General features: G+C 39.7%; 1 protein-coding gene across 1 annotated transcript in view; it reads right to left on the bottom strand.

The window, feature by feature from the left end:
• Positions 1–3,321: 3,321 nt before the first annotated feature.
• CPXM2 (carboxypeptidase X, M14 family member 2) overlaps positions 3,322–22,664 on the bottom strand; it is a 92,314-nt gene continuing 72,971 nt past the window's right edge. Inside the window, exons 11-14 of the mRNA XM_060768595.2 lie at positions 22,319–22,616; positions 7,548–7,687; positions 5,131–5,230; positions 3,322–4,381 (exon numbers count right to left, since the gene is read on the bottom strand). Coding sequence (XP_060624578.2) covers positions 4,110–4,381; positions 5,131–5,230; positions 7,548–7,687; positions 22,319–22,616 — 810 coding nt within the window. The 3' untranslated portion in view covers positions 3,322–4,109. The remainder of the gene's footprint in view (positions 4,382–5,130; positions 5,231–7,547; positions 7,688–22,318; positions 22,617–22,664) is intronic.

The following is a 22,664-nucleotide window of genomic DNA, read 5'->3' as shown; positions in this document are numbered from 1 at the left end:
ACAGAGTAGTAGATGGCCTTTGATGTTGAAGGTGTCCAAGATCTTGATCCTTGTGTCTTCATTTTCTGTATTGAAAAGGGTGGTTCAGACTTTCATGGGTGCCACGGTATCTATGAGGGTCAGCAAGTCATTTTTCCCAGTGCATGTGGCAAGAATCACATTAGGTTTGGGCTTTACTGTAGAAATAGTGGTCTTTTACAGTGGTTCCACTTCTGTTATTATGCTCAGTTAAAGATGGTGTCGTTCTATGCAAACTCCATTTTTGTATCCCATAGAGCTTAATTTAGTACCCCATATCTTATAACATTTACATGAAACATATGGGGTGGACTGACCAAGAATAAAAGAGAATGGATGGCACACAGAATGAATTATACTCAGTTCTCCTTTCCACAAAACAAAGGCAACTGTGATTATTCTGAACTGACGATGGGGCTTGGTGGTAATAGGTTTCATGTGGGCTAATGCACAGAGACTCGGTCCAGATAGGATAATCGCTTTGTGACTGGATGGCTAATCTGGCCACTTAGACTGCTCTAAATGGACTGCACTCTCTTGAAAGAAGCAATTTTGTAGCTCTGTTATGTGCTTTTTACCAGCTTTCACTGATATATGAGGTACAGATATAACTGGACATATTTGGTCTAACTATTCTTATCTGTACATTGATATTCCACTACAGATATACACACAAACTGGATGAGGGGCTAACTTTGAACATAGTTTCGAGATTTCAGTCGGTATAGAAGAGAGCAGCAAGGCTACTTATAGGGATTGCCTTTTTTGAACATATCATGCTAATATGTGTCAACTGCACTAGGTGCAGTTGGTTTCCAGGCTCATTTCAAAGTGTGGTGTTTGCCTTTGAATCCCTAAATACCTCAAGAACAGACTTTCTTCTTCTAAAGGAGTTACTTCTCCCATATATTCCTGTCAAATTGTTAGGGCTGTGAAAAATTATTTCACCTATATTCTGCTAGTTAAATCGAATTTGGGATCTGCCTTTATGGTGACTCTCCATTCCACAATTGTACACTGGACCTTAACCAACAGGGATTTCAGCCAGTCTCTTAACTTTGCAGAATTCTCCCAATCTCTCCTTCCACTGTTAATTGCAAACTCTACAATTATTTTTTAATTCTACTAGAAAATTGATATTCTATTCCATATGCATTTTTCCTAATGTACATATTTCTGTACTTACCTTCCCCACCAACTAAAGCATTGTCTGGCCTGCCACTCACCCATTATTCTCCTGTCCCTAGCTATTAATAAGTAAACCCCATCAATAGTTCACAATAGCACAACCTTCCTGTCTCTTGCATTAGTGCAATAGCTCATTCCCATTTCTGTGCCAATATGCTAGAAGTCAGAGGATGTCAGACAGCGGGATTTTCCTCCTCTCCCACTCCCACTCATTATTCCCAATCTGGCTATTTTCCTTGAATTTTATATTTTACTAGCTGTACCTGCCGCACATTGCTGTGGCCAACCTTCTCTCCCATTTTCTCTCTTCCTTTCTTTCTCTCCTTCCTTCCTTCATTCCTTCCCTCTTTCCTTCCTTCCTTCCTTCTCTTCCTCTTCTCTCCCCCCCCTTTTTCTTTCCCTTCCCCTTTCTTCCTTCTCTACCTATTCTTGGAATGCAACTCCCAGCAGTCCTCCAGATCAATGTATACCTATCTATCTCTATCTAATCTATCAATCTTATCTATCTGGAGGATTGCTGGGAGTGGCAGTCCAGGAATAGTAAATTGGAAATATGCAGGCATTGGGATGCTCTCAAAGAAATCCAAGGAGAAGAAAGCTTGCAGTTTAGAAGCAGTGCATTTGGATCATCCTCCTCTCCTAAAGGACCTGGTTTAGGGAATGCTGGGAGCTATAGTCTGGAAGAAAGTGTGGATATGCTATTGTGTGTTTCGTTTGCAGGAGGTGTCATTTTTGAGCATGCACTGCTGTAGCATCTTTTTACTTTTTTGATTTTTTAAGTACCTTCCGCTGTGTTTTTTTTGTGTTTTTATGAGTGATAGTCACTTGTTGGCCTGATAGATGTCTTGTGTCCAAATTTGGTGTCAATTCACCCAGTAGTTTTTGAGTTATGTTAATCCCACAAAGGAACATTACATTTTTATTTATATAGATGAATTAGTGAATCAGTGCAATTATCAATTTTCCCTATGCAGTATGTATGATTTGCTATCAATGATAAAATAACTGTAGTGGAATAGCAGGTTCATGTAAAAAAGCTCACTGCGCAACATTCAAACCATTATTCCACACTAAGTCTAATATAGGACTTCATCCCATGGGATGAGTAAAGTGTTTGGGATCATTAGTTTTCCCTTAAGCTTCACGATGCCTTGTTTGGAAATTAAATTGATGATTTTCCTACCCCATCATACCTTCTCCTTTTCTTCTAAGGATTTATCTATTCGATTTAACATCACATGGTAGAAATTTGTTTCTTCTCGTTGCTTTCCTGGATTTTTATTATCTTTGTTTAAAAAACACCACTTAGGGTAATAGAAAGTGATTTAAAACTATCCCTGATCTTATCCCCCAAGCTTCTGCATTGGTGATTGTAGGAAGTGGTTTGAAATTAACCCTGATCTTTACCTAAGACTCTGCTTTGGAGATTGTAAGAAGTGGTTTAAAATTGGGAAAATTGGCATTTTGGCTCCTTCCACACACAGTGTCATAATTTTATTTACAAATAGGCAACAGGGATTAACATCACATGGAGGAAATTGACCATTTTGCCTGTCTCTATGTGAAAAAGTTAAAAATAAACCATTGTGAACCAGCTTAGGAATCGTTGGGGAAACCAACACTTTAGAAACGGCAAAATACCTTTGAAGCTTGCATCATGTGAAGGGCACCATGGGTTGCTTCTTAAATGTATTGAAATGCTGATTTTACTGCATGAGTTGAAGTCCTAAGTAAACATAAGTATCCCTATTTGTAAAAATGAAGCAGAGTCTGAGAGAGAGTCACTTGCCAAGTGATTTCCCAGCAAAGGAGATAGATAGGATTCATTGATTTAAATAAATTGCCATCCTTGTCCACCATGATTTAACCTCTTAACTATTGTCAGCATGACTTCCCTCTAATATAACTAGACCAGTTACTGCACATTACCAACAGGACAATCAATCTAAGCACTGATAAACAGAGCAGCAAAGTTTTCAATATTCTGTCTTATTAAGATGTCTTCTTGGAACAAGTCCAGTAAGGCTGATTATAGAAAAACATATAGAATATGTATTTAAATTTCATGTTAACATTATGACTATACAATGAGGATTCTTTAAACAAAAGCACAACTTCAATGAATGATGCATTTATTATACATTCAAAAGGGTGCTTGTTATTGCTGGGCCTGAGCTCAAGTTCACTTAGTTTTGGCAGAGCTATAAATCTACCACCAAGCTATCATCATACAACGGGAAAATATTTTTTAAAGTGAGGCCACTGTTGACTAATCAGAGCCACACAGCCATACCTTCAAAATAACCTTGAATGAACCTTTTCATCTAGCGCTTCCTTTTATATAACAGAAGGATGTGACTTTAATTGATTCTCTTTTCGCACATGTGTCTTTGCTCCCTGATGCCTTTTATTTAGGGTTTGTTGTACCTGAATAGATGAAAAATCCATATTCTGTTGCCAAACCCAGAGTTTTACATTCATTTATCTGAGTGTTAAATTATGAAATCTCATTTCCAACCCACCCACCCCAATCCAAAACTGATATTCACAGCATCTCTAATGCAGTGGTTTCTAGTGAAGCAGATCACCTGATGTCATAGCTGCACATAATTTTTCCCAGCTCTCAGTTACATGGAGTCTGCCCTCCAACTGAAAGGGTGTAGATGCCACACTCAAATGCTACTCTGCATGTTCTTTTTAGGCATCAATATTATTTTCCAATATTTTCAGAATAGAATATAAATCTAAACAATGAACTGCGATGTCTCAAAAATATTCTTCAGTACAAGATTGCTAATAGGAGTATGGTTAGAAAGGGATATTTATAAATATATCCTATATATATATTTCTACTACTAGAGTAGGTTTCAGTTTAGGTGTGGGATAGGATAGCATAAAATTTATTACACTCTAGAAAGTCGTCTAAACTGCTGGCGTCTTTGCCTTCCTTGCTGTCTGTGCCGTCGGAGTGAGAGACTAATGGGTTGCTTTCCAAATTTCTCCATGATCTCTTTGATTCGGGCCAAGTTGGTTTTGCTGATGGTAAAGTCACAGCGGGTTGCACCCATGTCATATCCCACAGCACAGTTCTTGGTGGAAGCAGTGTAGCCCTCTGCTTTTGCAGTGACCACATATTCTCCTGGGTTGAGAAGGCGCCAGTAATCTCCATCATTTGCTGTTGAAGGATAAAAAAATAACTATTATCGCACATGCATCATCACTCCTATTGTTTTTCTTTCTTTTTTTTTCAAAAAAATCTAAATGTTTGTCTTTAATTACGTGTTGCATTATTGTTTTAGGACTCGATATTGGGGACTAGTATAGGATTTAATCGTCTCTCAAACTGGATTGCCCATAATCCAAAAGATACTTCATGTAATTTTTGGATTTGCAGTATATTAGTCTTGTTTTCATAAACCCTTCCAGTCATAGGCCTATTAGTGTCACTGGGTGTGCTCCTAGATAAAACTAAATATACTATTGTGTTGACCACTCACTGATCCATTGAAATATCCCTTTGATAACATTAATGCATCCAGGGGCGGCTCAACCCATTACGCAAAGTAAGCATTTGCAGTATAGTTAATTTTTCCCAGGGGCGCTCTTGAGGCGCTCTTGGGGGGGAAATAGACCTTGACATATGCAAGTTGTAGTTACTAGGATGTATAGTTCACCTACAATCAAAGAGCATTCTGAACTCCACCAATGATGGAATTGAACCAAATATGGCACACAAAACTCCCACGATGAACAGAAAATATATATCAGTGATTGGTTGGGGGGGGGGGGGTGTGCCAAAATACTGTTTGCTTACCGTTGAAAATTACCTAGGGCCGCCTCTGAGTACATCTCACTTTTTATCAATTCCTTTGGTCCTCCTTTCAACCTAGGCTGTAAAACAGAGTTACCTGTGGGGACAATTACCTGTGCGAATGTCATGATTAACACCTTCTACAGAAATGATGGCATTTGGAATTCCTTTTCCATGTAGATCCCTCACCATGCCTTTAATTCCTCGATGAACCTGTCCAAAACAATAAATGCACATGTGAGCAAATTAGACAATAGCTGTAAGAGAACATGAAATGTGTTCTTACTATGGTGAAATACAGACTACTATGTATGATATATATGTATGATATATATGTATGATATATATGTATGATATATATGTATGTGTGTGTGTGTGTGTGTGTGTGTGTGTATAATTCATTTTGGGGCAAGAGCCAAAACCAGCCCAATAAAACACAAAGAAATCAAGGACAGAGAGAAGTAACAATCAGTTATGTCCCCATAGAGCATGTTAGTTTTGGACTATCCTGTATTTTCAGCATCAGATGTGGCTAGAAGAATGTGTATTATCTACTGGACAATCTATATTTAATGCAATTTCAATTTGAAAATATGCCCCTATGATATAAGGTGCATGAAATTCCAGCAGGGGATCAGAAAAGCAGCATCTGTTTCTGTTTTAAACCAGAAGTGTTTGACTACTTGATCATTTACACAACTGTGTCTACTCTCAGAAACAGATCCATATATTGCATTACTCTTTCCATAGCATAACTTCTTCCATTTTAAGATGTGGTAGTATTGCTCCATGTCTCCCAAGGCAACAGGGAAAGTCATGAGTTTCAGAGGGCCCGTTTTGCACAACTTACTATACAGAATGTGTTCTGTCAAATCTTTCCCTTTCTTTTCTGTGTTACTGGAGCTTGACCCAGATTTTCCTCTCCAGTGTGTCTTATTATGACAGCTAAAGGGCATACAATCACCAAATGTCTTATGTATATGTATGTAAACAGAATCGGTTTCTGCCTATATATTTTCAATTAATAACATAAGCTTGGAAAAATCAGCATGACCATTTGCCCAGCTCAGAGGCATGACAAGCAATTAAATGCATTTGCAGATCCATTAAGCTACACTTGCATTTACTTTTGAGATACGGATAAAACATGAGTAAGTAATATACCGTATATACTCGAGTATAAGTTGCTGACCGTGAACTGCATGGGGTCGCCTCCGGGCTGAGAAAACCAGTATACCAATATGGTAAATAAATAAATAAATAAATATTGAGGCCTGGCACCTTGCTAAAGGTGCAGGGAACTCCTCAGGCTGTCACTGACCAGTGGTAGATAAGTATAGCCACTAGAGTTCTCAGAATAGTAATAATAGTATTGGCTTGAAATGGCTTGTCCAAGCCTGGATCTCACTGGGACCAACTATAGACACGTCTTGCTTCCAAGATTCGTTGGTGGTAATAACCTTAAACTAAAGATAGCTCATTTTTCCTGGGCAAAGGGGTGGGGCAACTTACTACTCCAAAGTAGAAAGGTTTCCTTAAGATCCACAGCCATAAAACTAAGAGAAAAATAGCTCAAGCTGTGGGTGAGACAGTCTAACAAAATGGGTTGGAATGTAAACAGTTCCACCATACCACCTTTTGCTCCAGCTTTCAAACTGGTTGTAAAACAGTTGATTATGGCAAGGAGAAAAAAAGCCAAGATGTATTTAAAAGAGTTCCACTGTAACCCATCCTGAGACTCTTCTCTTTACATTGGATTGATAGGATGTTTCTAGTACCTCTTTCTTCCAACTCAGTGGTGAGATGGAACTTGGAATCATAGGATCAGAGTGCTAATATTTGTTATTCAAAAGAATTATGGAATCTGACACATTCTTAGGAAATCCATAACTTGGTGGAGGGGTCAGTTGTCCCAATAATATATTCTTCTGAGATATATTTGCTGCTATGCAAAGTATTTGGGATTGTCTTGATCTTGAATAAGCAGTTAAGACCCATTATCTATATAAATAAAAATGTAATGTTTGTTTGTGGGAGTAATATAACTCAAAAACCACTGGACCAATTGACACCAAATTTGGACACAAGACACCTTTCAGGCCAATGAGTGACTATCACTCATAAAAACACTGGAAAACATGGCAGAAGGGGCTTAAATGCCAAACAATTAAAAAAATACATTACATTCCTTTTGCAAAACCACATATATACACATACATATATACGCATGCAAAACACATATACACAGACTGGCCCACAGCAACACATGGCAGAGGATGGCTAGTCTTTAATAAAACACCATCCAGAGGATAGGAAAACTGCTATAACTGCTCTCTCCCACTCCCCTTTTATATATGGATCAATATTTTTCTTCTCTGCTTGGAGAGTACATTTGATAACATTCCTGGTAGTAGTTGTAGTTACAATAATCACTGCAATAGTGGTGGTAACTTAAAGTGAGTGTCCTCAATTAAAAAGATAATCTGAAACAGATCCAAACCTGCATCAGCCAAAGTCTCCAGTTTCATACCTGTTCCATGAAAACAATAAGGGACTCCCGGTTATTTTCCCACTCTTCTGGCAATTCGTTTTCATGTGGATATTTATCACAGCCCACATAGATGGATAATTCAAAACAATTTGTATGTAGGTAGCTAAAGTCATTTATACCTGTCAATGTGATAAAGAGAATAAATTTAAGAAATATGAAACAAAATGGATTTATTTAATCTTGAGACTAATCACAATCATTTTACAATAATCAAATTGTCATGATAGTTGAGTTTTGATCTGATTCAATAAAAAGCTTTCTGGAAAATCTAAGCATTTTACAATGATATCAATAATTTAATTAAAATGAGCCCACATAGATTTGTGACAGTCTGAGTGTTTTCAGAGTGGAACATTAAATTAAGTTTGAGATTCTTTTTGCAAAACAGCTTTCCTTTCTAGATGTGAAGATGTATGTTCACTTTCCTCCTTTTGCATCTGGTTACAAAGAGTACAAAAAGCAATATGCATAAATCTTGTCTTACCACACTTTGAAAAGCAAAAAAAAAAAAAAAAAAGACCAAATATTTCAAATCACTGATTGCTTTGAAGACTTTCACTGTGATGAATACCTTTAATGTATAAGCTGTGACAGTTGCTACTGGAAACATTTCTTGCCTTCATTGTATTTAAATAGAAACTATTTTGTCTTTGCTTTGTCCCTTATCTGCCTCTTCCAATAGCCATACAACACACTCCATCAATCCACCTTGTTCCATTACATCTTGCAGATGAAGGTTCTCTCAAGGTTTTCTCAATTACCTTGGACTATCTCTCTTTCTTCCTCCAGTGTTTCTCTTCTTATTCCCACCCCAACATCACAATACATGAGTCATTACCTTTCTTCCTCTGAGGACCGCGCTGGGCCTGCCACTGCCCCTTATCCAAGTGAGTACTCAATGAGGATGGCAAGATGGCAACATGAAGGCCACATTGGCAGGCAGGAGCAGAAGGAGCTGTGGATATTTTCAAAATTCTTGGACATTTAAAGATCTGCCCAGACAGAAAATTTAGCTTTGAAAAAAACAGACATGTCCAGGAAATGAAGGGCATTGAACTGTTGTGCACTCTTAAGCCATTTCTGACTAATGGTGCCCCTGAGACAAAACTATCATGGGGTTTTCTGGGGCTGAGTTTATGTGACCCACTCAAGGTCACCCAATTGTTTTCCATGACTAAGTGGGGAACTGAATCCTGGTCCTGAATCATACGACCTCCTCATACAGCCCTAGCAAAGTGTCCAGTTTTACAGGCTTTTGGGAAGGAAAGAGGGAGCAGTGGGGTGAATCTGTCACCCCACACGCAGCTCCCTCTCGTGATCACATAGGGAAAGCATCGCCATTGTGAGGAGGCCCCATGATGGCTCCATTGGAGCCAGCAGAACACAGCAAGTCTCCCATGTTGCTGGGGAAGCATCTGGTGACACTTTCACCCCGTTTGGGGGTGGTCTTCCATAGGAAGCAAGCTCCCTCGCCTCGTCTGATGGGCAGTGAGCCCATCAGCCCTCCAGATGGGGTGAAAGCATCCAAGGATGCTAAAAGCACCCTGTCTGATGAAATGGATAGTCCAATTCTTAAACTACTATACCACATTGGCTCTTAGATATGTAGCAACCCTACACAAATCCCATGATAATCCTCATAATTGTATATCTCCTTATTCATTATTACCTCAATGTGAAGCATAAGAACTCTCCCCCCCCCACCCCCCACCCTAATTTGGAAGACACCTAAAACTGGCAAAGAATGTTACATTTATAGGCAATCCTTTCGGTTACTAAAATATCTTCTAAAATAATGGGTGGTTTTTAAATAGTTTATTATATTTAATGTTATCTGGTGATGCTTTTGCATTTTTATCATGTTTTTATCTGTAACTGCAAAATCAACATCTGAGACTTCACTTACATGCACCCAGAGAAAAAGAGTCTTTAGGAATTTGCTAGGTCCTCCAGAAGATTCTATAGTATGTTTCCCCCAGAAATTATCATAGAGGTGCTCTTGAAATTCCTGGGCAAGATATCCTTCTCAAAATCTCTAATATGCTGGGACCAGAACTCAAGTTATTCCATGGTATTTGGTTACGTCTGGGGACTTCATGTAAATGCAGTCTGGCTATGAACATATTCCCCACAGATACAAATATTTTACTGTACTTTATATTTTATTTAATCTGCTTATGTTTTTGTATATTTATCATATTTTGCAATGCTCTTTGGTCACAAACAATAAATGGACTCTATCTCTTGCTATTCTTTTATGAGAAATGAGAAATCTGAACAGAAAATGCTTCACATGTTACCAGCCTCAGGAACACACAAATCCTCATCAACAACAAAAACATCTCCCCTCACCATTTCAAGCACAGTGTCCATATGTAAGGAATGCTCTCCCATTTAGAAGCACCACTCCATATCAGGAAAGGGCTTTTACTCAGAATGGAAGATGGAAAGGATTAGTTCACTTCCTTCTTCACGTGTTGATTAAACATGCTTAGATAACAGCGGCATAGAGCTCTTATCATGACATGTGGGAAGAAGAATGCCCTGTTCATTAGCAAACTGCATTTCAAGTGAAAAAGGAAATCATATGCTTATAGACAAATGCATTCTGAAAAATCTTAATCCATTTATGTCATAATGGCCAAAAATAGAAGAAAATGGATGCAACTAATATGTTTGAGTGAAGAGAATAAAGGGAGAAAAATCCTATTACTGTGGAGCAGCAGTCAAGTATTTAATGAGCCTGAAAGTACCTTCTGGATTCTGTGTAGGAGGATTATATAACACAGATGTTAAGCTTGTTGATGGAGAAAGTTTAAAATAACAGAACATTGGCCTATGCCGCTCTCTTAAAATGTTTCCCTTTCCCAGAAATGAGTAAAAAAATTGTTTGTATATTTTCAGTTTATATTTTACTATGGAGGTATCATGTGAACCAATTTCTTAGGATCATGTTAAATATTAAGGAGTATGTATTGTTGTTGTGTGCCTCAAAGTCATATGTGACTTATGAAAACTCTTAAGATGGTATTGGTAACCCTTGTTTTCTAGGGCTGAGAATATGTATCTGATTATTTACTTTTTTCCCACTTTTCACAATGTGATTTCCTCAGAAATATATGACAGCATTCAGACTAGCAAATTAACAGGCCTTATCACACAGGGTGGCACCTCTGCCCCAGTTCACCTATGGAGCCCCACATTGCCCATCATACGACATAGGGTGACTTCCGATGGGGCTCCGTGGATGAACTAGGGTGGCAGCATGGTATGATGCTGCTGTCACCGCCAACATAGAAGCTGGCCTATGTTCCTTTAGGAACAATGAGGCTCTGGCATAGTGGCAACATTTTCCCATGTGGGATGGGAAAAATCAGCTGTTGGACAGGGTGCCAGGATTTTCACACTGCTGCCCAGATTTGCCACAAAGGCTGGCAAACCAAGAATTATGTCACTGCTAACCTCCAAAAGATCAATCAGAAAACAAATCATGTTTAATGTAGAAGTAGCAACGAGACATCATGATTGATGACAAAAAAAAAGTATTTTAACTTTTGGGAGAGGTTTTTTTTACACACACATACAGGCAGCCCCCCAGTTCCAAACATTCGACTTACATATGATTTCTAGTTACAAAATGGGAGGAGACAAAAGGAAGAGAAAGGAAAATTACCCCAAGAAAGGGAAATTCATGCCTGTAGGATTTATCAAGTTTCTCCACTGAAGCTTTATCACCAATCCTTGTTTCCATGACAACCCAAATTTTTCAAAATCCAATTGTCACAGGGACAGAAAGTGAAGTTAAATCTTCTGAACAGGGACACAGAAAGCAAAACAAACACCGAAGGGGTGTTTAACTCTTTCCTATGCTATCCAAAACATTTTTTTAAAAAATTGGGTGGCTGGAAAAATGTACCTGTTCCAACTTATATACAAATTAAACTGAAAAACAAACCCAAGGAGATATATATATTATATATATATACCTTACCCATAGCTTGAAATGCATATTGTTCATTCCACCTAGTCAGGAGTTTACCAGTGTCATCCCTTATAATTTCTGCCATAGACCTCAGAATGGGAAAGATGACATATGAGCCCATGCCATTGGGTGAATCATTTCCCCAAATTTCACTTGGTGCAAAATAAAGTGATCGGTACCCCTTTGTCAAACAAAGCTGTTGGCTGAGTTCATGAAATTCTAACATCAGTACTAACCAAAGGCTTGGTTTAGAGATGGACAGCCCCAGGTTTGCGCAAGCATTCTGCACAAGAAGTTTTGTCAAGTACTTGTAAAAGTTGAGTGGGTAAGAAGAAGAAGAAGAAAACAATTCAGATCTTGTACATCATCTTATAAAAATGACCAACATCTTTCTCACTATTTTGCATGCTTCCATCATGCATGCCTGGACCTAAGTTAAAAATGACACTTTATGTGCTTGCTTAGAAACAACATTTGCCACAATATAAAATATGCACGCAAGTCCCTTCTAGTGCTCGTTTTAGACCTATGTTGATGGATGGACACACTCCTTTGTGTGAACAGCAGATGAATCTGTGCGAGACCACAACACCCCAAAACTAAATAATCCCAAAGGGCTATAAAATAGTTTATGCAATTTCCTTCCTGTTTCTGGTATTGAATCATGGTTAAAAACACATGAAATGGAATGCACCATGTAGAGTCATTGTTTTAGTTCATGTTCATCTGACAGCATGAATTCATTAATACACACTTTCCCCAGCTAAGCAGTGGTAGAAAAATAAAACATTTGAAACTAAATTTAACCTGAATTTTGTGTAACTTCAAAGAAGTTGTGATCTCTTCCCCCCCCTCCCCCCACTATTATGTGTGAACAAATTGAATTTTCCTCCCATCTTCTTGGTAATGGAAAGAGAGTACAGTGTTCCCTCACTACTTCACTGTTCGCTTTTAGCGGACTCGCTGTTTTGCGAGTTTTTGAAAATATTAATAAAAATATTAAATATTTACGTCCAGTGGAAGCCAGTGAGGCCAGGGACCCCAGAAGTGTGGTGGCCTGAGGCATGGCGGGGAAGGCTTGCCTCCCTGGCCTCCACAGACTCCAGAAGTGCGGTGGCTTGAGGCGCAGTGGGGAAGGCCTGCCTCCCTGGCCTCCAAGGACCCCGGAAGTGTGGTGGCCTGAGGCGCAGTGGGTAAGGCTTGCCTCCCTGGCCTCCACAGACCCTGGAAGTGCGGTGGCCTGAGGCGCAGTGGGGAAGGCTTGCCTCCCTGGCCTCCACAGACCCTGGAAGTGTGGTGGCCTGAGGTGCAGTGGGGAAGGCTTGCCTCCCTGGCCTCCACAGACCCCGGAAGTGCGGTGGCCTAAGGCGCAGTGGGGAAGGTCTGCCTCCCTGGCCTGCTGCTGCCTGTGTGGCTCCAGAGCCTCTGCCGGGGTCTGCAGAGGTCAGGGAGGCAGGCAGGTGCCCTTCGGATAGCCCGGGAGGCAGGTAAAGAAGTGCAGATAAGAAGATAATATATAAAATATATAAAATAATGTATAAATATTAAAATTAATATAACATCCCTACTTTGTGGGTTTTCACTTATTGCGGGTGGTCCTGGAATGGGACCCCCGCAATATGTGAGGGAACACTGTATTTGAAAAATTATCGCCTTTTTCAAACACTACCTCTACTCTGTTTCTTTAAATGTCTTAGCACTGATCTGCAACAGGTATAAAATTATTTTCATCTAATTAATGCCCTTGTCACTTAATTATTTTCATCTCTTTCTCAGATGTCATAATAATACCGTCAAGCTTTAGCAGTATACAAATCAAACTGGATTGCACTTTTCCCACCTCCAGAATAAAAACAGACAAACCATCACCTGCATCCATACCATGAAAGCATTTTAGTTAATTGCATCTGGCATGCTTAATGTTGCTCAAGACATAGACAATGGTCTATGAAGCCAAGCTGTTCACAATAAAAGAAAGGAAATACAACTAACTTTATTACCCTTTGTATTTTATTGCTGAGCAGTCCATGGGTTAATGCAGCAGTGATGCTGGAGGAATAATAGATTCAGATATTTATTGAACACATGCTGTGTAAAAGCTGCTCTGATTCAATTAACACTTTTAACTGACTCTATTTTATGTTCATTAATCTCAGATGAATACTTAGGAATGTCAGAGCAAATAGATGGGGAGTGGGAAACTGGAATGAGTAATTTAGACCTGTCCTTTCCACAGTGTTCCAAGATGTGTTATAGCCCTGGAATGGAGCTTATGAAAGATAATTCAGAGTATAATATAGCAATAAAACACATGTGATATACTAAATTCAAAACAATAAGTGCTTCTCTAGAAATAAAGATTACTTTGGCATTTTGAGGGAAGCCAATGGGAGTTGACATATCGTAGGGCAGTTGGGTCAATGCAAATTTTCTCAGCTCTTAACAAAATTAAAGTCATCAATGCAATGATTGTACATTTACTGGGTTGTTGTAAGTTTTTCAGGCTGTATTGCCATGTTTCAGAATCATTCTCTCCTGATGTTTTGCTTGCATCTATGGCAGGCATCCTCAGAGGTTGTGAGGTCTGTTGGAAACTAGGAAAATTGGGTTTTTTATATCTGTGGAATGTCCAGGGTGGGAGAAAGAACTCTTGTCTGTCGGAGATGGGTGTAAATGTTTCAATTGCCCATCTTGATTAGCATTTGATGGCCTGGCAGTTTTTAGGTGCGGCTTGTTAGTGCCTGAGGGAATCTTTTGTTGAGAGGTGATTAGTAGGGTTGGTTGATCCAAGTCGTAAGTTTCTTAACTCGTAATGAAATCGTAAATAAATTACCTTTTGAAGCGATATTGACGCGTTTTGGCAACCTGGAAGTGTTTTTGCCATATAGAAGCCGCGTCCGCCATCTTCCTTACGACTTCCGCCAGTGAATCGTAAATGCTGGGGATGTGGCCTTCAGAAACAGCTGTTCTTACCCACACCCACCTCCTTCATCTTTGCATCGGTGGCTTTGCAAGGTGGGCTTTGCGAGGTGGGCATGGCTACCTCCCTGGCGACAAGCAGCGATGTGGAAGAGCTGGGCATAGCCACGCCCACCTTGCAAAGCCCACCTCACAAAGCCGCCGATGCAAAGAGGAAGGAGGTGGGGGTGGGTAAGAACAGCTGTACCTGAAGGCCACGCCCCGAGCGACCTCCAAGGAAAGCTGTGCTTGGCCACGCCCACTTCTCCCTTCTGCATGGAAGCTTGCCAGGGAAGGGAAGGGAAGCTGAGAGATTTTAAAAGTGTTAATTTTAAAATCTCTCAGCTTTCCTTCCCTGGCAAGCTGTCATGCAGAAGGAAGAGGTGTGCGTGGCCAAGCACTGCCATCCTTGGAGGCCTCCAAGGAGAGTTGTGCTTGGCCACACCCACCTCTCCCTTCTGCATGGAAGCTCGCAGCAAGGAAAGGAAGGGAAACTGCGAGATTTTAATGGTTCTGGAGGGAGGGAGGGAGGGAGGGAGGGAGGGAGGGGCATCTTCCATTGACGAAACAAAGGAAGCGATTCGTATTTCCTGGTATTTCCGATCTTTTTTTTTCAAGAAAATTTTGGAAATAATTTCAAAATCGAACCGCAAGTGCCCCTATACACAATAGGAGTTTAGAACCATTTTTTTTTCTTGATCAACCAAGCCTAGTGGTTAGTTATCCCTGATTGTTTCATCTCTGGAGTTCCCCTGTGTTTGAGTGTTGGTCTTTGTTTACTGTTATAATTTTAGAGTTTTTTTAATACTGGTAACCAGATTTTGTTCCTTTTCATGGTTTCTTCCTTTCTGTTGAAATTGCCCACATGCTTGTGGATTTCATTGCCTTGTCTGTGTAGCCTGACATGGTATTTGTTAAAGTGGTCCAGCATTTCTATGTCCTCAAATAATATGCTGGGTCCAGGTTGTTCATCGGGTGCTCTGCTATGGCTGACTTCTCTGGTTGAAGTAGTCTGCAGTGCGTTTCATGTTCTTGATTTGTGTTTGGGCAATGCTGCGTTTGGTGGTCCCTATGTAGACTTGTCTACATGGTATATGGTAGACTCCAGCAGAAATGAGAGGATCCTTCTTGTTTTTTGTTGAAAGTAGCATTTGTTGGATTTGGATGTTGAATTCTAAAATTGCAACAGCAAAAACAGCAGAGAGGAAACAGGCAGGGACATCTAATTACCTTTCAATAAGAGTTTGCTCCAGGCACAGTCAGCCCATTGTATTCTAATCAAGGTGGTCAGTTGAAATATTCACACCTAGCCCAACTTACAAAAGCCCTTTGTCTCACCCTGGTCATTCCACAGATATATAAACCCTTTTTCCCAGTTCCAACAGACCTCACCTCTGAGGATGCTTGCCATAGATGCAGGCGAAACGTCAGGAGAAATGCCTCTAGAACATGGCCATATAGCCCGAAAAAACCCACAAGAACGTAGTGATTCCAGCCATGAAAGCCTTCGACAATACATTTGTTGGATTTTCTTAGTAGGTCTGTAAAATGTTTGTAGGCTGTGTTTCCCCATCATGTGGACAATTTCAACAAAAAGGAAGAAACCATGAAAATGAGCAAAATCTGGCTACCAGTATTTTAAAAAATTCTAAAATCATAAATAAAGAACAACATTCAATAAGAGGGGAACTCAGACAAGAAACAATCAGGGACAGCTAATTACCTCTCAACAAAAGATTCCTCCAGGCACTAATAAGCCATACCTAAAAACTGCCAGGCCATTAAATGCTAATCAAGGTTGCCAATTGAAACATTCACAACAACCTCCAATAAAATCCTATATAAACCCTATTTTCCCAGTTCTCAACAGACCTCACAACCTCTGAGGATATTTGCCATAGATGCAGGTGAAACGTCAGGAGAGAACACTTCTGGAACATGGCCTATACAGCCCGAAAAACTTACAACAGCCCAGCGATTTCAGCCATGAAAGTCTCTGACAATATACTGTACAGGTACTTAGGCTCTGAAATATATACTCTAAGCAAAATGTTTGGACGAGTATTTTTCAAAAGACTGTTTATTTTCAAAATCAAACAATACTGCAATATAACCTTAGAACCTTTTTTCTCTACTTCCTGATTTAAATAACTTTTGTAGACTGAAAAACAGAAATATTTGCACTCTGACATCTGAATCATTATGTTCCAAGCCAATGTTAATATTGTGTGGTCCAGAGCAAACATTATAAAACTTGCTTTTGATTTATGTGCTGTCTATTTAATAGAGGAATTTCTCAAGAACTAACAACAAAACAGGCCAATAAAAGGGCTACACAAATTCATCAATTTCTATAAAATTGTTGTAAGTGTTCAGTGAAAAAATAAAGCTGTTGGTTTAGGAATAGAGTTAAAGTTATCTCATGGTGGCTCAAGCTCATTGTAGAAAATGGCCATTGGATGGAAAATATGTTGAAATACAATGGGGAAATAATAAAGGTAGATCTGTCCAAGACCTAGTTTTTCTTAGCCTTCTTCCAAAAGAGAAGCAATGTTGTAACTGGTGCAAATAGAAAAAATGATGCAGTATGGAGACTGTAGATCAAAGTAGATATTGAGGTGATATATGTATATTTTACTATTCTAAATTAACTGATGTGCCTAGGTCTCAAAAATTGCATCCAGGTGTACTAAAGAATTTTGATGCTGTAATCTCAGAACTACTGTCAATAATCTTTGAAAAATTTGCACAAAAGGAGTGAAGATTCCAGATGAATGGAAGCAGTAGAACCATTCTATTCTGCTTGATCAGAACAGAATGCATCTCGTTCTGGAGATGACAGTTCAAGATGGCTATTGAAGACAGAAAGACCTGCAGATTTAGGGCAGAAATGCTTCTGTCTCTATTCTCAGGGTGCATTACCCCATTCTAAAGTGTCTCTGGTTTTTTTCTCTCCTTCTGAACATACCATGTAAGAGTTTTAACAAGATGTGCAAATGATGTATTATTTTTCTGTGTCTACTGTCTTATTCATTATATGTTCATTATGGAATCTTAACAATACAATAGGCTTGGGCGGTTTCGTTCGTTAATTTCGTAATTCGTTATTAATTCGTATTTAAATTAGCTTATGATCCAATATTGAGCCATGCAGGAATTGTGTGAGGAGTAATAAAGATTTGAAACAATTTTTTCAATTTATTTCGTAATTATTTCATAATTATTTTGAAATTATTTCATAATTATTTCGTAATTATTTTCGCATGTCTGGTGCAAGTTTTATAGTTCTTGTTTGTTTTATCACACCAACAGTCAACAACAGAGGGAGAGGGAAGCTTCAGAAATTCCTCCTGTCCCATTTGGAGGTTTTTTTAGCATATTGTGCAATCTCGTCCGCCATTAATGAATCGATGCATAATTACGAAATTTCATAAATTTCGAAAAATTTTAAAGGAAAATTTCAGAATTATTAAAAAAAACGAAATGCAAGGGCCCCCTAAAAACAAAACGAGTTTAGAACCAATTTTTTCCGTGGTTACCCAAGCCTACAATACAAGTCTGAAGAAGGAGGAAGACTGATTATTCCACCTTGAACTGAACTTTTCATCTGCTGGTTCTTTTGGACTTCTCAACCACATTTAATACCATCAACCAAAATATTCTTTTGGAACACTTGGGGATTTGGGGAATTGAGGGTCCTGTGCTCCAGTGGTTCTGGTCCCATCTCTCAGAGAGGTTTTAGATGCTTGGGAAGAGCAGCTCCTCAAAACTGAACTGTTTCAGAGCGTACCCCAAGGTGCTCTTCTATACTCAGTACTGTTTAACATCAATTGAATCTGCTCAGAGATATCATCCAGAGACATGGGACAGAGTGTTTTTGGTATGCTAATATGCAATCAGCGTCTTCTATAAAATTCACCCTTTACACTCAAGTCCTCTGGTGGACATTTACTCCAGTCAACCAAAACTAGGTTGGCAACCATTACCCAGCAGACATTTTCTTTAGCTGCTTGGTGATTGTGTAATGAGCTGGTGGAGATTTGTCAACTAGATATGTCTTTGGCCATATAATGAGAATGCTTGACTCACTAGAAAAGTAAAGCTTGGTAAGGTGGAAAATAGAAGGAAGGAAAAGAAAGGGATGTCATTCTAGATGGATAGACTCAAACAAGGAAGCCAGGATCCCAGGTCTGTTAAATCTGAACAGAAATGTTGAAGATAGAGTGGCTTGATCTCTCATTCATAGGGTTGCCATACGTCAAAGTCAGATGGCAGCAGTAAACTCAAAGTTCAAAATACCAATTTAGACTATTCTATTCAAGCATATCTATCCAGGGGCCCATCCAGACGGTACCTTTATTGTGGTATCTACCGCAATAGGAGGGGCTGTCCAGACAATGTTCAGCTTTGTAGCAACTCATATTAAGGGTTAACATCAACCTGAATCACCTTCATAACCTTGTAGGCCACCACTGAGTTGATTCCTCTTTTCTTTGAGGTTAAGTGTCTGTGCAAATGTGCCCAGAGGAAGGCAAACAAGCATTTAATCAGAAGTATGAGGCCCCACCTACACTGCCAGATAAAATCCAGAATATTTGCTTTGAACTGGATTATATGGCAGTGTAGACTCATATATTCGAGTTCAAAGCACATAATGTGGATTTTCTGATTAGATAATCTGAATTATATGGCAGTGTAGAAGGGGCCTAGTAGTGTAAAACTGAGATAAACAGCATTTCATTTGTCCTACTATAGTGATTCCAGATATTTGGGACTTGACCTCTAAAAATCCCAAGCCAGTATGGCCAATACTTAGGATTTCTGGAGACTGAAATGTCAAATATCTAGAACACAGCTTTTAAAACTATTGGTCCTGACCCCATATGGGATCCCTTTAGCTCAATGTTAGGCTCCCAAAACATTGGGCAGCAGTAAAAAAAATTCTGAGCATCACCTGGTAGCTGTTTTAGGCATTTACACTAATCTGTTGTGCAGCATTTACAATTGACTCTGCAGTAGTTGCTTCAGATGTACTTTAAAAGAGGGAAATCAGCCTGTTTAGCAAACCTAGTGAATACTGATATTTATACGTATTTTATATACAGTACCTATATACAGTATCTGAGTTCATGTAAAAAGCTTTTGGGCCCAAAGGGAGCATGAGTGGAAAAGTTTAAGATGCACTGATATACAGAAACAAAGTTTAAGAAGCACTGACCTTATCATTGCTTTTTCATTGAATAGCTGTGCCCTGTGGTGTAAGAATTTGGTATTTAAAGCATCCCAGACTAAGTAAGCCATGGAGCAGCCACATGGAAATGGACACAAGTACATGAATACCTTGAAGATGTCTCTGACATGTGTTGTCTCTCCACTGATGCAGGTCATTACTATTTCATGCCCAGTTTCCGAGGCCAACTTGTCATCTGTTGGCCATCCTTTTGGTGACATGCCTCTCTGTTCTTAGGTTGAATCTCAGATGACAGACACAGTTATGATGCTCCAGGGCTCTACTCAAAGTCTAATTAGTCTTGTAAAACCTGCTAGAGCGTATGCTTTGAGATCTCTGGGTCAGCTCCACAATATGATGAAACTCGATGCCTTCTGAAGTGTTCACCCTCTTTGACTTTTCTACATTTTATTGTCCTACAGCCTGGAATTAGAGTGGTTTTAATTGGCATCACTATCACTTGCTACTTACAATAAGTTCTGTGCTGTGAAGGGGCAAATATTTTTATTCTGGCTTAAAAGTTAAGTAAACAAAAGCAAACTGTCATTTATCAATTGCTTAAGTATTCATCCCTTTTGCTGTGACATGCCGGAAAAAAAAATCTCATGCAAACCACAGCCTGTAGGAGCTGAATAGAGCCCACCTTGGAGCAATTCCAGGCACTTTATTTTGGAAGGCTTCAGAATTTCTTGGAGGGCATAGCTAAATGAAGATCATGAAGATCAAGGACCTGTCAAAACAAGTCCACAATAAATATTGCAGAAACACTAATTGGGGCTGATATAATATAGGTAGAAAGAGATACAACATTAGCAAGCAAACAAAAAAAAAACTACAAGAGCAAAGCATTTCAATTTCAGCCTTCTTCAGTTACTAAAGATGAAACTGAATTGTATTTATTAACTGTTGTTGGATTTGATTTATGACGACCCTATGAATGAGAGGCCTCCAAGTCACCCTACCATTACAGACTCAGTCTTGCAGACTCAGGACTGTGGCTTCCTTGACTGCATCAATTCACTTGTGATGTTGTTGAAATCAAGCAAGTTAAGGCAGCCACAGATAGTGAGTTCCGGGCCACAGATAGCAAAATCGGAAGCGCAGATACTGAATCCCATTAAGTGGGTGGCCTGTATCAGCAGTGGGCTGCCTGGCAAGATGAAGAAGCTATAATCCAATATTTCCCAATCAATAAATCTTACCAGTTGAAGAAGAAACCACCAAGGGAATTTATTCAAGTTAGCTGAAATGGATGCCAGCTCAGAGTAAGCTGCAGCAGGAAGCTGAGATGCCATGCAGTAAAAAATATGAATTTTTATAGACAGAAACCCTCTGAATTTTCCTGCTCCCACCCCAGCTGGACCTAACTTCACTGTGATTGGCTGAGCTGCATTGACGTCACGATCAACTGGGTAGGATTCCCTGCAGAGACGCAATTGCGGCAGGATAATAGGAGAGTGTTCGCTTCCAATGCAGATTCCCACTCTCCAATGGCTGACGGGGGGGGGGGGGTGGTCCAGAAGACAAAGGATCATAAAGTACTCTGACAGTATTCCTAGACAGAACCAGCTGCAATTGTTTACATGGCCACTCCATGTTCCAGGATTTGGGCAACCCAGGGACACAAGATGGTACTTACCTGGTCTGTTTCCCACCAGGAGCTGGCAGGAAGAACAATTCCAAATCCAACCAGGAGTTTGACATTCTGATTAGGCTCCAGGATAATCTGTCTTGGTCTGCCTGTGTCTTGGTCTGCCTGTCACCCCTACATCTGATCACCATTGGCTATCTTCACCATTAACCAGAACGGCAGAAGCCACCACATAAACTGTCTACTATTTCAGTCTTCACAAGGCTGCAGTACTGTCTCTTCAGAGCAAATGCCTCCAAGTCCCTTCAGTAAAATAGGGCGACTATTTCCCATCTACACCAGTCCATTGAACTGAGGCACTTTCTACACTTCCATGTAAAATCCAGATTATCTGTTTTGAACTGGATTATATGGCAGTGTAGACTCAGACAATCCAGTTCAAAGAAAATGTGGATTATCTGTTTTGATAATCTGGATTATACGGCAGTGTAGAAGAGGCCTGAGATGGTGATTTCTACAGCTGCTCTGTTCCCATACGTGTGGGAGTTTTTTGTGTGGTTTATTTTTCTATCTATTCTATCTTGTCCAACTTTGATCTCACACAAAGTTGCTCTTGCAATTGAAACACTTCAGTGGGTTATATAGCTTCCTTTCAAAATTACATCTCTTCAATTCACACCAAACACTGTACCAGCTGTTTGAATTTCTCTCTTTAACCTGGTCCAGGTGCCACTCAAATGCATAGCACTATAAAAAGAGAGGCAAGCAACACCAGGGAGAGCACTAATCGAAAATGAGTCCTTGGTGATGAAAATCTGGCAGCTCAATGTCAATCCAGGGACATCTTGCAAAACACAAAAGGACAGAGTCATTAGAGTGTTGTTTTGCTGCTGTGTAGGTGGGTGACAGCCATTATGGTGAAGAGAAAAATAACAAGTATGACCTTTTAGAAAGTTTTAGTAGTTTTTTAAAAAAAGAAGAATACTTACTTCCTGCAACGGTATGCCATGAAGCTCCATTTACAGTTCCATCTTCCTTCTGGAAGTCCTCTGTATGGCATACCCTCCTTCGAGCATCTGTCATTAGACGATGAGTAGAAGCATAGGAATATGCCAGCCACCTAAAAACATGATCATCGGGAGTTGGGGTATGCTCCTGAGTTTTCCATGTTGACCGGACCATATCGTAAGGATAAGCAACAACGAGTTCTCCCCCTTGTAAGTTACCCCCAAGCACAAATGGGTTTTTTTCCATCCACGCTATCACTGCTCGCGTTTCAACTGCCACCTAGCAGGAAGGAGAGTAAAACGAGAGCAAGAAGAACATCAATAAAGC

Source organism: Anolis sagrei, chromosome 3 (assembly GCF_037176765.1).
Source record: "Anolis sagrei isolate rAnoSag1 chromosome 3, rAnoSag1.mat, whole genome shotgun sequence".
NCBI lineage: Eukaryota > Metazoa > Chordata > Lepidosauria > Squamata > Dactyloidae > Anolis > Anolis sagrei.
The sequence above is the reverse complement of the archived record's forward strand: the minus strand, read 5'-3'. Positions and strand labels throughout refer to the sequence as shown.